Genomic DNA, 17059 nt, shown 5'->3' on the forward strand with positions numbered 1-17059 from the left:
TTAGTGCCTCTGCCTTCAATCTATATGATACAAATAACTTGGAGTTGTATCTGTGTGATACAAATAACTTGGAGTTACTTTGAAGTTCTTTCCAGTCACATAATAGTTACATTGTCTTTCATATAGACTTTTTTTTAATATAGACTTTTATAAGTCAACAGAAATCAATAGAATTTTCACTGTGCAACAACAAATGTGACTTTCTGCCCTCTGGATAAATATTAGCATGCCCTGTTCTGTCAGGGTTTATTGGAACATTTTACTTATAGAAAACAGTCCGTTAGGCAGCTTGTCCTCTTCTGCATCTGTGATGACTACAGATCCAGACCGGTGATGTTGACCTTGTAATCCATTTATGAACATAATCATTAAGTCATAATCTGTCGCCATTAAAGTACACAAATTCTAATTTAGGAAATTAGGCACTAACTACACCATTTATCTTAATTCTTGGATGATATCCAGTGAACCTTTTTAATATGTTTAGGCCTGTGTAATCTAAATTTATATAAACTTGTCTGGTGATTTTTATGTACTACAAATAATAGAAAGTTTCTTCCAAGTAAACCAGTATCTTCACTTAGGTTAAAGAAACATTGACATTTAAAATGGTACATATTAACAAACTGCATATAAAACTTTACTGTTGATGTACACATTTGATTCTAAATAGGATAGACCTCAAATTATGGAACAATTCCCTAAAATACTCACTGGCAACTTTAAGGGTGTGTACAGGCAGTGTGACAGAATGCCGGTACATTTTGTAGTGAAATAGATTTTATGATTAGGATAAGTTCTCATCCTCCAACTTCTATAATCAACTTTCCTAGACTAGAAACCATAAAGGAAATGAGTGATAAATGCATGAAAATAAAAATGTTTTGCACAGGCAAATACATTAAAATAAAGTAAAATAATTTTCTAAAATTGTCATAATGGGCACACAACTGAATATATTAAAGACCTTTGAATTGCATATTTTCACTGAGAGAATTGTATGATGGGGTTATATCTCAATAAAATTGTTATAAAAAGGGTTAAGAGATAAATTGTTGGGAGAAAAGATTTGCAAGATTATATCAAACAAGGGGTTTAATGTTTTATAATGAGCTCTTTCCAATTCATTAGGAAAAGACAAAAAATAGGAAGTAAACAAAGGAACTAAAAAAGCAACTCACAGGAGAGGAAATACAAAGGACCAATGTAAATATAAAAAGATCAGTAATCAGAGAAACACAAATGAATACAAATATGAAATGCTGTATTTTTTTTATATAGTGACAAAAAAAAAAGAGGACTTTTAATACCCAATATCGAGGAGAGTAGGGGAAACTGGCTCTCCTGTGCTAATGGCAGAAATTTAAGGATGTCAGTTGGGGCATCCCTGGTGGTACAAGGGGTTAAGACCCAATCTATGAAACTATCCACAGCCACTGCAGCACCAGTTCGATCCCCGGGCAGGGAGATACCCACATGTTATAGCAGACCTCTCCTGACTCGCCTGCTGCTCCTCTCAGCAGTGTACTTCAGATTATCCGCCTATTCTGTTCCCCACTCTGTCTCTGGTGAATCCTCTCACCCTCCCACCTCTGGCCTGTACCCCAGTTCTTATATGTATAAATAAATAAATCTCAAAAAAATAAAATAAATAAAATCATGGCCGAACCCAAGGACTTTGTATCTTCCTTTATGTTAGCTTCTAGAAGTTTTATAGTTTTGTGTTTTACATTTAGATCTGTGGTCTACTTTGGATTAATTTTTATGATGCATGTAAGATCTGTGTGTAGATTTTTGTGTGTATCTGTGCTGAATGTGCAGTTATTCAAGCATCATTTCTCCTACTAAACTGTCATTGATCTTTTATCAAAAATCAGTTGACTATATTTGTGTGAATTTATTTCTGAGCCCTCTGTTCTATTTCATTGTTCTGTTGTGTCTATTCTTTTGCAGATACTACATTTTCTTAATTATTGTAGTTATAGCGTAAAACTTGAAATTAGGTGGTGTTAGTCCTTTAATTGTTAGTCGTTTAATATTGTGTTGGTTATTCTGGTTCTTTTGCCTTTTGCCATATAAATTGTAGTATTAACAACATAACTGGATTTTTATTAGGATTGCATTGAATCCATAGATCAAGTTACAGAGAATTCCCATCTTGACAATATTTAATTTTCCCATTTGTGTACTTGGAATATTTGTCTCTCCATTTATTTGTATCTTTGATTTCCTTCATCAGACTTTTTAGTTTTCCTCATATAGATCTTCTATATATTTTGTTAGATGTATAATTATTAAAAATTTTAGTACTAATATAAGTGGTAGTATCTTTTTAATTTAAAATTCCAATTGTTCTTTGTTGATAAATAAGAAAGCAATTGATTTTTGTATATTAACCTTGTATCCTCCAACCTTGTTACTAGTTCCAGGATACTTTTGGTTGATTCTCTGAGATTTTCTAAATAGACAATCATTTATTATCTACAAACAAAACAATTTTGCTCTTGCTTTCCAACCTGTATATACTATTTACTTCCCTTTCTTGTCTCATTGCTTTAGCAAGGACTTTTAGTATGATGTTGAGTAAAACTGTTGAGAGTAGACATCCTTGACTTATTTCTAATTTTATCAGGAAAGCATCTAATTTTTCATCAGTAAAATTTTATCTCAAATATTGACTAGTTTTTCTTTTTATGCTCATTTTGTTATTAAAATAAATAATTGAACTTAGGTATATTTTATAAAGGAAAATATAACCTACTGTTCATTATTCAAACACAATATAGTAAAATGTGGGTGTTACGTTATCATTCTAAGTTTTGGTAATTGCTCTTATATCATGATAATCATACTGATTATTCAACTTATAATCTGGATTTTTCAGTTAGTTTTTTATTTCAAATATTTTCTGTGAAAATATTTATGATTAAAGTATTTTATTAAATGGCTATTCCATTCTTTAATTATTCCCCTGTGGATAGTTTTTTTTAATTAATTCTAATTTCCCTCTGTCATAATAATGGTGCTGCAAGAAGTTTGCACATAGAGCATTTTACATATTTAGAATCAATACATCATGACAAATTTCTTTTTTAAAAAAAAATTTCCTTTTTTAAAGATTTATTTATTTATTTATGCAAGAACCAGGGTACAGATGCGTGGGAGGGTGAGAGGATTCAACAGAGACAGAGCGGGGAACAGAACAGGCAGACTATTGAAATACATTGCTGAGGGGAGCAGCTGGCACCACAGGAGAGGTCTGCTGCACCATGTGGCACCCTCACCGGCTGGCTGGGATTGAACCGGCATGGCAGAGGCTGCAGACAGCTTCACAGCACAGCGCTCAACAGCCTGCACCACCAGGAGAGGCCCTAAAGATTTATTTATTTATACAAGAACTTGGGTACAGGCCAGAGGCGCAGGAAGGTGAGAGAATTTACCAGAGACAGATCAGGGAGCAGAACAGAAAGACAACCAAAAACACTGTTGGGGGGCAGCAGGTGAGACAAGAGAGGTCTGCCATGCCATGTGGGTATCTCCCTGGCTGGCTGGGAATCAAATACACACTGCAGAGGCTATGGACAGCTTCACAGCGCTGGGCTCAACTCGCTGCCCCACCGGGGAGGCCATATTATGACAAACTTCTGAAAAATATTTAATTAAAAGACTTAAAAAAATCTACGATTCATGGCATATTGGAAAATTGCTTTCATAAGCATTGTACAAACATATTCTTATTTATGTTACTTTTCTTATTTTTGTTGCTTTTGTAAAAATATAACAGTCTTTTTTAATGTGTTTTTAAGAACTGGTGTTTTTTTTTTAATTAGAAATAGAGTTGCATTTCCTTTTCTGTATATCTTTTATTTATGTTATATTTCTGGCTATTTATCTTTCATTTTTTTTTTAATTTTTTTTTAATAGAGGCATTTTTTTTTTATTTGTTTGTGTGTTTGTTTGTTTTTGTTTATACATGCACTGGGTACAGTCAGAAGCGCGGGAGGGTGAGAGAATTCACCAGAGCCAGAGCGGGGAGCAGAACAGGCAGAAGGACTGAAGTACACTGCTGAGGGGAGCAGCGGGCAGCAGGAGAGGTCTGCGCGCCATGCGGGACCCTCCTCTGGTGGCCAGAGAGCAGCCGGGGATCGAACCAGCACCGCTGAGGCCATGGGCAGCTTCGCAACCCAGCGCTCAACCACTGAGCCACCGGGGAGGCCCTGGCTATTTATCTTTTAAAGCTATAGGGTTTTTCTTGCAGAGTTGCATGACTACTCTTATAATAATAAATTGACTTTAATAATAATTTGTTTCACCATTTTACAAGCTTATTATTTGCTTTTTATTTTTCATCTCGCAAATTTATTTGGTCATAGAAATATGCATTTATACAATTTAATACATACTTCTGTTTCCTTCTAGTTTTATGTGGTAATATGGTTTTCAATTATTGTAAAATACATGATATAAAATTTACCATCATAGCCATTCCTACGGCTACATATTTTTAATTAAATATATTTGCGAGATGTTATGTCATAAAATTTTATTTTTAGTAATTATTTCACAATATTTACATATATCAGATCATTGAGTCATATACCTAAACTCTTACAATATTATATTTCTTTTTTTTAAGATTTTTTAAATTGATTTATGCATGCAAAAACTGGGTGTAGGTCAGAGGTGCAGGGGGGTGAAAGGACTCACCAAAGACAGAGTGAAGAGCAAAACAGGCAGACTGACTGAAAAAATACACTGCTAAGGGAAGCAGGGGTGAGGCAGGAGAGGTCTGCTGTGCCTTGTGGGTCAGCCCCATAGCTGGGCATCAAACTCATGCCATAGTTGCTGGTGATAGCTTGATAGTGCTGGGACTTTAACTCCTGCGCCACCAAGAAGGCCCACAATGTTATATTTCTTTTTTTTTTTAAGATTTATTTATTTTTATACAAGAACTGGGGTACAGGCCAGATGTGCGGGAGGGTAGAGGATTCACCAGAGACAGAGCAGGAAACAGAACAGGCAGACTGTAGAAATACACTGCTGAGGGGAGCAGTGGACGAGACAGGAGAGGTCTGCCGTGCCATGTGGGATTCTTGCCGGCCGGCAGGGATCGAACCCACACTGCAGAAGCTGTGGACAGCTTCATCATGTGGCGCTCAACCGCCTGCGTCACCAGGGAGGCCCACAATGTTACATTTCAATTATATCTTAATAAACCTGAAAATTTTTATTTTATAAATTGTGAATTGATTGTTCTAACTCCATTCATTCAATAGGCAATGATTAAGCATTTACTCTGCTAAGCGATGATAAAATTTAGACAAGAGATATTCTAATTGTCTAAGGAAGGAGACAAACCATTGCAGTATTATGTGATAGATGTAGTGGTAAGTACACATACATACATTCCTTCATTCACCATTCTTTAGTGCCTACTAGGCCCCAGGTATCCAATAATGAACCAAACAATCATGGGACCTGTTTTTAAAAAAGAGAGACAATGGCAGACCAAAGGACACATATAAATCTATTCTGTGATTTATTGATTTACTATGTGATAAATGTCATAGAGAAAGTGTGGGCTGCCATGGGAACACAGAAAAGATTCATCTAAATCTAATCAATGTGACTTTTTTCCTCCTGGCTGCCTGAGGCTCGACTGCCATGATGAAGGACCTTGCAACTATCTAGACCCATGAGTTCACGACTAATAGTGGGAACAAATGGTCATTGACATCCTTCACCGTGGAAAGACATCAGTACCTAAAACAAAATGTACAAGACCACAGCAGACGTAATGTGTATTTGTTTTTAGAACCCATTTTAGTCGTGGCGAGACAACTGACTTTGGCATGATATACAATTCCTTGAATTACACAAAGAAAAATGAAGGCAAATGTAGACTTGCAAGACTTGGCCTGTCCAAGAAGAAACAGACCTCAAGGAAAAGGTGAAAGGAACACAAGCACAGAAGAAAGAAAGTCTGGGAGACTGCAAAGGCCAGTGTGGGTGCTGGGGAAACTTGAGCTGGAGAATGGACAACAGGAGTAAGGGCTCTGCAGTTACTTTATCTGAGGTGATTGTACAAGATTTTTTTTACAAGAGGATTAATCTGTATTTTTTTTAATTTAAGCAAATCAAATCAAACTAGAAATTCAGACTTTCCAAAGGAGTTACCTAAGTTTTTAAAAACAGGTAGAAATGAGCTAAATAAAGGAGAGACCTACTAAGACACAGCAGTAGAAACAAAAAAGATGTACTCTTATTAAAAGTTGTTTGTTGTGGCTGCAGGGAAGGGGACTATATGTAGGTAACTGAGGAGAACAAAGTTAATGTAGGCAGACATCAGGACAGAGTGTCTTTCATGTTAAATTCTAACATGAATTCCTAAATAACAGTTTCCTTCCACTTACTGTGTATTCTTACTATGTATCTTCAGTCTCTGTTGAAGTGCTTTGCATAGGGACTCATTTAATCCTCGCAGTTATACATGAAGTAGGGACTAGTGGACTATACTATGCCTTTTCTTACATTAGAGGAAACTGAGGTGTAGTAAGTTTTCCCAAGTCAGCTCTACTTAAATTCATAGTCTGGGGGCCTCTCTGGTGGCACGAGGGGTGAAGACGCAACCTATGAAGCTGTCCACAGCCACTGCAACATGATTTTGATCCCCAGCCAGGAAGCAACCCACATGGCACAGCAGACCTCTCCTGACTCACCTGCTGCTCCCCTCAGCAGTGTATTTCAGTCAATCTACTTGTTCTGTTCCCCAGTCTGTCTCTGGTGAATCCTCTCCCTCCCCCAGCTCTGGCCTGTACCCCAGTTCTTATATGAATAAATAAATATTTTTAAAAAATCATAGTCTGACTGCAGATATCAAATGATTAACCACTCTGCCCCTATTAAATGAGTGATACTCTAAATGTTTAAAAAAATAACATTTTTAAAAGTTATTTGAAGGGTATAGATTCTCAACAATCATTCTTTCTATTTATTCTTATTCTGGAATCATGCTATTTAAATTGTTCTTTTTTGTGTGTTTTCATAGCTGAAGGTCATATATGCCTCACTATTTTTTTCTTTTTTGTAATTATTACCTACTTATTCTTCAAGTGAATTGTCACAATAATTTTGTTTAATTAAACTTTGGGATTACAGGATTTTATTTAAAGTGCATCAAATTTATAAATTAATTTAGAAAGTAGTGTTTCCATACAGTAAGTTGCATTTGTTCATTTAAGTCTTCTTTCAAGTTTATCAGTAAAGTTTTGTAATTTTCTTTAAATAGGTAATATTTAATAAGATTGTTCATGATTGTGTTATCATTTTTGTGGAAGTATATCTTTTCTTTTGTGGAAGTATGTTTTCTAATTCTTTATTATTAGCGTATAGGATGCCATTCACCTGTATGTAAGATTACTTTTCCTGAAATCTGGAATAATACAATTACCACTCAAAAACTTTATATAAAAATAGAAAAGGCATGTACTCTATTCAATAATGTTTAAGACATTCAAAAAAGATTTGGATCGGCAAGAAAGGCTACAGAGAAAATATGGCACTTTTATTCATTGTTTGCATATTTTAGTTACGTGTTCAAACTTACCGTCACTGATGCATTTTCATCTTATTTTTCCAATTAGGAGAGAGAACCAAACGCTGGTGACTGTAACACAGCCTCCTCCCTCAGTATTACGTTGCTCTCCATGACCCATCCTAAGTCTCACAGTTCAGGCTAATCATTGACAGGGCTTTACAATCACAAGCTTTTACTGAAGCGTTGATAAGACAGTCGGGAGCAGTTAGTGGCAAATGAAGCCGGGCTGTGCGGCAGGATCTCCAGGGAATGAATGGATTTTCTTCAGCGCCGATGAAAGAAACATACGCTATAGGAAAACAATGTGCAACCGGGGATTGCAAAGATCTGTCATCCTGTCAGCATTTATCTTGCTACGAGCTGTTGTTGGACTCCCTGGAGACGGAAGAGCCGTATGGTCTAAAAATCCGAATTTCAGTCCAGTAAATGAAAGTCAGCTGTTTCTCTATGACACTTTTCCTAAAAACTTTTTCTGGGGTGTTGGGACTGGAGCATTTCAAGTGGAAGGCAACGGGAAGACAGATGGAAAAGGACCCTCTATCTGGGATCATTTCATCCATACACACCTTGAAAATATCGACAGCACAAATAGTTTCAGTGACAGTTATAATTTTCTGGAAAAAGACTTATCAGCGCTGGATTTCATTGGAGTTTCTTTTTATCAATTTTCAATTTCCTGGCCAAGGCTTTTTCCTGATGGAGTGGTAGCAGTTGCCAATGCAAAAGGTCTCCAGTACTACAATAATCTTCTTGATGCCCTGATACTTAGAAACATTGAGCCTATGGTGACTTTATACCATTGGGATTTGCCTCTGGCTCTACAAGAAAAATATGGGGGGTGGAAAAATGACACCATGATAGGCATCTTCAATGACTATGCTACATACTGTTTCCAGACATTTGGGGACCGTGTCAAATACTGGATTACAATTCACAACCCATACCTAGTTGCCTGGCATGGGTATGGGACAGGTATGCATGCCCCTGGAGAGAAGGGAAATTTAGCAGCTGTCTACGCTGTAGGACACAATCTGATCAAGGTACAGTACAGCTGGCTCCATGTCATAGCTTCAGAAAATAAGGGTGGGAGTTAAAAAGAAACACTATGACATGTAGTTTCTGTTTAACTCATCTCTTTATTGATCGATATTAACTCCACTAATTTTAGTCTAATTTGCAAGTTCTGTCCTTAAATTTCATACCTAGTTTCCTGAAAAGTTACACTTTAAGGCTTTTTTATTTATTTTATATATTTTACATCATTTTTCATTTTTGCACAATGTAGGCATTTTCATCTTGGTTATAGTCCCCATACAATTCCCACCCCTCCTTGCTCCCCCCCACCCCTTGCAGTGTGTTGAGGCTTTTTAAAAATGTACAATTATATATTAGAGTGTGAGGACATGAGCTTACTTTCATCCTATAGAAAAACAGTACTTCATAAATTTAATAGTTGAAATCCTTTTCTTATAATGTGCAACCATTTCAGACTTAGGGTAAAGCATTATCACTTTAAAGATGTTTTTGTTGTTACTGTGGCTATTCTTAGTGGTACTTGACTATAATAATAAGCTAAATAATTTCACTAACTGATACACATTAAATACAGGAATTGAAATAAATGTATTTCACAGTTGGTTTTATTTCTGTTACATGGCAAAAATGAATAGCTCTAGAAATTAAAATTAAACTAGTAATATAAAAACTGGAAAAACATATGCTCTACTAAATGCTCTAAAGCAGCATATTTTAAAAGTTAGAATTTTGTTGGAAAGTGTTAAAACTATTAAAACAATGGTGAAATGCAAGCAAAGTAATAGTTACTTTTATTGAGTGCTTACTATGTAGTAAGATTACATTAAGCATTTTACATACATTATCACTATTACTCTTTATGATAACCAACATGAACTAGGTCCTAGTTTTAATACCAGTTTTAAATGTGAGGAAACTGACTCTTGATGAGTCAGTTTACCCAAGGTTACAGAGTAAAATGCAGCTGTTATGAACATGGGAATTATAAATGAATATACAGAAATATTAAATCTTTTTGTTAACACAGTTTTTAAAAGAGCAACTTTTCAGGAGGTTTTGTCTCACATTTCCAGGAGGTTTTTGTCTCCCAGGTACAAAGTGTACCTGGGAAAAATTAATTACTCTGGATACCTGATGAGTTTTGAAAAGGAAAAAAAACTTTACTAGTAGTGTTTCATAATGTACTTGGGGAAGTAATTTGATTTTTAATAAGAAAGTGTTAAATATGTAGAAAAATGCATAGGACCGTGACTCCCATGTCTAAATGTGCGTGTATAAAAATATCTGCTAATATATCTTTTCCTTTTGGACTTGCTAGATTATTATACATGTGCATTTTATACTATGGCTTCAGTCACATCTGCCCTTATAGTAAACAAATTGCTGTATAATTTCAAGGTGAGCTGCATATCTTTGAATAGAATTGTAGAGAGAATATATTAAGAATATGTATGTATTCTGTGACTTGTCAAAATAAGACCTTAAAGGAGAGAAAACATAGTCATTTGCTTTGAAGACTGTGCATATACAAATTAGAAAAATATTCCATTTATTTTGTTCTTTTAATTATTAATATAATACCTGCTCATGTAAATTTAGAACCAGCAGATTATACCAAAGGATGTAAAGTGAAACAATTAAATTCCTCTCCACCTGACAATTTCAACCTCAAAAAAACTACTGTTGGTATCTTCTTTGGTTTTCTATACAAATAAATGATGTATATGTTCATTTTAATCTTCTTCTAAAGAAAAATATTCTAAATTGTTTAAATGCTTTGGTTATCTGGAAAAATGTTAACAATCCAAATTTTCATGAAAAACATGTTTTGGTGGTTAAAGCCATAAACACAGCTATCTGATAAAAATAAATAGGAGAAAATGTTAAGTAGCAAATACCTGTTCCTTCCAAACTTAACTTATAAAATGCCATATTTTCATATGTTTTCCATTTTCCTCTAATTTATGATAAGCTGTTGCCTTTAACACAAATTAGCACCCTGTGAGATAGATTTTATTGTTTTAAATTGAGGGACTACATTTTTTAAAGTTACTGTGTTTTCCAAAGAATTTCTTCTATCCCTTTAAAATTTCTAAATCACTAACCCAAATAAGGAGTGTAAAGGGGCCCTTGAAATCAGTCAAAAAGTGAATGTGCTACATGACCCACTGACTTATAGCACCAGAGAGAAATCTTGCAATGGGTTGGTAGCCTGAAGTGAACTTATTTTGTCCACTTGTCCCTTTGTCCTTTTTTAGTATAGAAAAGATTGATTTGATGTTTCATGTTGCAAAGAATTTCCTCCTTCTTGACCCAGAAGAAGCAGTTTTTAGCATTTCAGTCCAAGAAGCATTTATTGAGTTTTAAAAAGTCTAATATAAATGATTATAAATAAAATATTTTAAAAGACTAATATAAGACTAAAATGTCAATATAAGGTCATGGATATATGTCATACACCACTTTACTTCCCAATCCTCAGATATTGAAAAGATTTCTTTGTAGATATGGGTCCTTTTAGTTTCAGGAGGATCTTGGAAATGCCATCTCAGTCTGAAATACCCTGGTTTAGAGAAACAGAATGGTCTAGCCACTCCTGAGACTGACTTGGAATTTAGATTCCATTTTATTACAGACTTAGTGATGACCTTAAAGTGAGTCTAAACCTTAGGTAAAAATCACACCTAACTGGATGCTCCATTTTGAGTTTATAGCAATATTTGGAAAAGAAAATGGATGCAATTTTTGGCTTGACGATGGTGATCATGGTGATCATAGCTTCAACTGTTATCTATAATTTTTGTAACAATCTTGCCAAATATCTACTATTCTCCATTTCACTGTTATATTTGTAACATGCATCATGTTGCCCACCCTCTGTGTAAAATTCATTAGTGGCTCCCCAAAGCTTTGGGGATAAAATCCCTATTTTTCATCAGTATTGTCAAGACACTGGCCTTTATTCCAGTCTCCTCTGTGGCTACTGGCCCAGTCCTCTGTACCTGTTGCTCCACCAAAATGTATTACTACTAACTGCCTCAACTTTAACATAGTATTCCTCTTCTCTCAATCTCTACTAGTGTTCTATCCAAACAGAATGCCCTTATTCCCTGCTTTAACCATCTAATGTCCTCAAGGCTCAGTTTAGGCAGTCACCACCTCTAAACTATTCTTGATCCTTTGGGGCTAAGTGCCCCTCCTTGAGTTTCCGTGTGCTTGCTTTTAACATAGCACTCATATTATATGGTATGAGAGTTCCTTGAAAGCAAAGACTGTGTTTTGTCTTTTTGTGCCTAGCACCTAGCACAGTTTATTAGGTACATGCTAGGTGTGAATGTTTGCTGAATGAGTGGTTTAGAATTTCTATCTTAGAACTTTGTCATTAAAGGACCAATCTCAAGTTCAAAATTCATATTTCATTGCACTATTGCTAATTCCTCAAATGCTGCCTATATTAACCTAGTGGTATGTTAGTCATAACTCTTTTAGTTGCAAGTGGTAGAAACCTAATTCAAATTATTTTTTTTTAAAGGAGCAATTTCCTAGTTTAGTAATCAACTCAGGAATGGAGGCACTCAGTAAACATGACACATTCACAAGACCTTTATCTTCTGTCTTTCATATCTATTTCTCCTTATGGCATCATCCTCTCATTTGTAGAGGAAAGATTTCTTTTTCACAACTTCATTTTTTTTTCATCCCAGAGACATATTCCAGCTGTTTGGTCTATGTGCTCATCCCTTGGATCAGTGAAGCACCAAGGCTTCACATTAATAAAAGCAGCAATAGTTGCCTGTTTTCATTCAATTTTTAAATCAATAAATATGCATAATAATTTAAATGTGTAGATTTTCCACCATCTTAAAATGAAACATTTGAGAGCCTCTGAGTAAAAGTGCAAAGATGTTGTTGAGATGAATTTGCTCATAAAATGGTCATTCATTCAGTTAATTCCCATACTAAAAGTTTCCATGATAGTCTTGATCATTTCATAGCTCCAAGTCATTATTTTTCATGGACAGGTACTGTTTACCCAGCACCAAGATTTCTCAGCCTCAGCGCTATTGACATTCCGGGTCAGATAATTCTTTGTTGTGGTGGGCTGTCCTGTGCATTCTAGGATGTTTAGCAGCAAACCCTGTGTCGCCACACTAGATGTCAGTGCCACCTCTGTCCCCAGGATTGTGACAATCAAAAATGTCTCCAGAACTGGCCAAAGTCTCCTATCGGAGGAGGGAGGATAAAACTCCTCTCCCTTCTCTCCTTTGAGAGCCACTGATTTATACCTGCAAAACAATGGTGAAAAACATAAAGTACAAAGAACCAAGGCATTGAAATAGAACCAATACGATGACATAAGAACAATAATAATTTTACAAAATTACATCAAGGAGATTTTCTCCATATAGATAAGCTGCATATATAAACTCTAATTGATAGACTCTCAGGAAGTTTGGGGAGAAGAAACAGTGCTTTAAAAATACCAAATGTGGCCTCCCTGGTGGTGCAAGGGATTAAGCACCGCACTATGAAGCAATCCGCAGCCTCTGTAGCATGAGTTCGATCCCAGGCCAGGCAGGGAGAAACCCACATGGCATGGCAGACCTCTCCTGTCTTGCCCGCTGCTCCCCTCAGAAGTGTATTTCCATCAATCCACCTGTCTGTTCCCTGCTCTGTCTCTGGTAGATCCTCACACACTCCCCACCCCCCATATCTCTGGCCTGTACCCCAGCTGTTGTATGCATAAATATATCTTTAAAAAATATAAAAATAAAAATACCAAATGGAGACATGGTATTGAAGACTATCTAGCTTGGCTCTGCACTAGTGGGAATAAAGACAGTCCCTACTGGCTTTGCGCTACTTGCAAAATGCTTGAAAGAGCTGCCCCAAACCACTTCTCTTATAGTGACCTATGAACAAAACATTAAACCTACCTCTTCAAAGCTCGCACTTTTTAAAGCAAAATGCAAGACTACAAACAAAATGTTATATAAGATATTTTTATCCATTTTTCGTGTGTTAACATCTTGTTTTAAAGAATTTGTTTTTTTGTGCATCATTTCATGCTGGCTTTCTTGATTGTCTGTATATTCAAGTACCATATGTACTAATATTCTCTAAAACACTTTTCTAAATGTTTATTTTGGAAGGAAATTTTATATTCTTCTATATATTTTAGGCCAGCATTTCCTAATATCCTTAAAATAAATATGGAATATTTAAGACAAAACATTTTCATCTTTGTTACACCTAATGTTATCTCCCATGCAAAAAAAAGAGAAAATGTTAATAGTTTATTTCTAAATATCTTAAATGTATTTTAACTAAACTTTATAACCCAGTCTTTAATAAAACAAATTTAGATAAAATATATGTCAACACTTCATGTGTACCACACACAAATAAATTATCTTTTTAATTCCCCGAAGGTGCAGGCGATTGCTTCATAGTGAGAAAGAGGGTTTTAGGACAAGAACTGTTGAGAAACCCTACTCTAAGTCAAGGCCTCTCCAACTGTTTTCTAAGCCTTGGGTTAGACTTTGTTTCTTCCCTGTTTTTCCATCTCTTGAGGAACTTTGTCTTAAGCTTTCTTTCTTTCTTTTTTTAAAAGATTTGTTTTATGCATCCAAGAACTGGGGTACAGGCCAGAGGTGCGGGAGGGTGAGAGGATTCAACAGAGACAGAGTGGGGAGCAGAACAGGCAGATGTACTGAAATACACTGCTGAGGGGAGCAGCGGGTGAGACAGGAGAGGTCTGCTGTGCTATGTGGGTTAACTCCTTGGCTGGGGATCAAACTCCTGCTGCAGTGGCTGGTGATAGCTTCATAGTGCCGCGACTTAACCCCTGCACCACCAGGGAGGCCCTCTTAGACTTCCTTAGCATCATTCATTCTTCCAATAAGCCACTGCAAAGTTGGGTGTATGGTTTACATTAGGTAGCAATAAGTAATTTAATTGGCTATTTTCTATTAAAGGAAAATTTACTTTGTCTCAGAAAGGATTAAAACTGGGCCTCCCTGGTGGCGCAGGGGTTAAAGACAGCGCTATCAAGCTATGGCCAGCCAAGCCACTGCAGCACGAATTCAATCCCTGGCAGACCAGGGAGAAACCCACTTGGAGCAGCAGACCTATCCCGTCTCACCGGCTGCTCCCCTCAGCCGTGTATTTCAGTAGATCTGCCTGATCTGCTCCCCGCTCTGTCTCTGGTGAATCCTTTCACCCCACCCCACCCCACACCTCTGGCCTATACCCCAGTTACTGTATGCATAAATAAATCTTTAAAAAAAAAATAAAGAAAATTTAAAAATTTAAAATCCCTTTTTAAGGTTGGGTTGTCAATGAAGAACAGAAAAACTAAGGTTAATGAAAACTTATTTTCTACCTTCTACCACTTCCTCTTCCACACCAATAAAAAAAGAAGAGGAAAAAAAATCACACACAGAAGAGGGGAGAAGATCAGAGATCAATCATAGATCAGTTTGCCTTAGTTCTTAAGGCAAAATGGAAGGTTGAGATAATTATTGTAAATAAATTTTTACTTTCTACACATTTTTAATAATTACTATTATAAGGAGAATATTTTATTGCATGCTTACTACTGTCAGGTACATGCTTACTACAGTGTCAAGGTAATTTTCATATGTCATTTTAATTCTCCTATCAACCCTACTAGATAGATATTCTTAAACCATTTTATGGTTCATGAAACTGAAGCAGGAAATTTGCCTGAGGTTACACAACCAAGAGTGTCAAAGCCAAAATTCAAATCTTCACATGGAAGAGTAAAAATGTAACCTCAAAGTTATGTAGACATGGAAAGGGGTAACAAATTTAATTTTTAAAAAGGTTCAAATCTTATTTATGTGAAACCAAACTAGAAAGGGTAGAGGACATGAATCAGTTACCTAGCTTCAATGAAAAAGAACTTACAGCCTCAAAGCTGCTTGTGTTGATGCGGATTCAATAGGTATTTGATTTTTCTATTTAAAGATGAAAACATGTTATCTGTCCACAAAATAAATGAGCAGTTTATCCCCCCAACACATACATTAACCATAAAATTTTTCATTTGTTCCCATGATTTAAATTTTTAATTGCTCAAAACTCCTGTGTCTCATTAAAGTGATGTTAAATCATCTGTGTGTTTCTGGAAACACTATTTAGCATATTTTAACACAATTTTCATTTTATTAGCCAATACATAGTTCTTATATTATAATCCCAACTCATTTTCATTAGGACCTAAGACACCTCTAACAAATTACAGGAAATCATGGTCAAACAAGTTAAAATTAGCATTTGTATAGCTGTTTCTAATCACATTTAAATAAGTGATGAAAATTGCTTGTGAATGAGAATTGTCAAAAAGTGTTTCTATAATGAGAATATCATTGCCAGATATTAGTCATGTTTAAAAAAAAACTATTTTTAGACTACAATTGGTATTCTAAAACCTTCAAGAGAGCAATATTTACCTTTTCTAACCATTAAATAGGAAAAGTTTTACTTCAGTGAATGATTAACAGGAGTTTAAATAAATGTAATTATAAATGCTCAGAGAATAACATTGTGATCATATTTAAACAGCTTGATTTGATATGAACACTCTCATACATGGAAAATTAGGCTCAAATGGAGATCAGAAAATATTGTAAATAATAGAAAGTATGTTATGTCCTTGCAACTATGAATAGAGGGAACATTATATGTTTGTTGCATAAGATATGTCATTTGATTGCATATAAAGTGTCTTACTGAGAAACAACATCAGAAAATAGTCTAAATTAAAAGAAAAAGGTGTAATTAAAACTAGGGAGCATTAACATTTCTTTTGCTGTAAGGATGCTGAGAATAGACTAGACCCTTTGAACTCACTAATCAATAAAAGTAAATCACAGAAGCAAATTAAGTGGTTCATGGGTGATCTAGTAGTGTTACTTAAAAATGTATGGGGGAGGGGACTCCCCGGTGGCGCAGCGGTTGAGCGCTGGGTTGCGAAGCTGCCCGCAGCCTCTGCGGCGCCGGTTCGATCCCCGGCTGCTCCCCGGCCACCGGAGGAGGGTCCCACATGGCGCGCAGACCTCTCCTGCTGCCCGCTGCTCCCCTCAGCAGTGTGCCTCGGTCCCTCTGCCTGCTCTGCTCCCTGCTCTGGCTCTGGTGAACTCTCTCACCCTCCCGTGCTTCTGACTGTGCCCAGTGCATGTATAAACAAAACAAATAAAATAAATAAATAAATAACATGCCTCTATTAAAAAAAATAATAATAAAGATACTTCTTAAAAAAAAAAAAAATGTATGGGGGAGCCCTGAAGCTGGTGAAAACCACTATCTTTCAGTATTTGGTGAAGTCCATTGCTTGGTTCCTCTTAACATTGTTTCTTAACTGAGTCTTAAATAGAAGCCTGGGGCTTACTGTTATCAGTT

The 17059-nt window shown here is 35.9% G+C and overlaps 1 protein-coding gene across 2 annotated transcripts in view; it reads left to right on the forward strand.

Moving 5' to 3' along the window:
* The first annotated feature begins 7713 nt into the window (after positions 1-7713).
* The window catches only part of KLB (klotho beta), a 39117-nt gene continuing 29771 nt past the window's right edge, over positions 7714-17059 (forward strand). Inside the window, exon 1 of one of the 2 annotated variants that reach the window (XM_037529573.1) lies at positions 7714-8637. In XM_037529573.1, the coding sequence (XP_037385470.1) occupies positions 7813-8637 (825 nt within the window). In that variant the 5' untranslated portion in view covers positions 7714-7812. The remainder of the gene's footprint in view (positions 8638-17059) is intronic. The other variant, XM_037529574.1, reaches the window with a different exon arrangement.

This window comes from Talpa occidentalis, unplaced genomic scaffold (genome assembly GCF_014898055.3).
Source record: "Talpa occidentalis isolate TD23 unplaced genomic scaffold, MPIMG_talOcc4v2.1 talOcc4.6, whole genome shotgun sequence".
Lineage (NCBI taxonomy): Eukaryota > Metazoa > Chordata > Mammalia > Eulipotyphla > Talpidae > Talpa > Talpa occidentalis.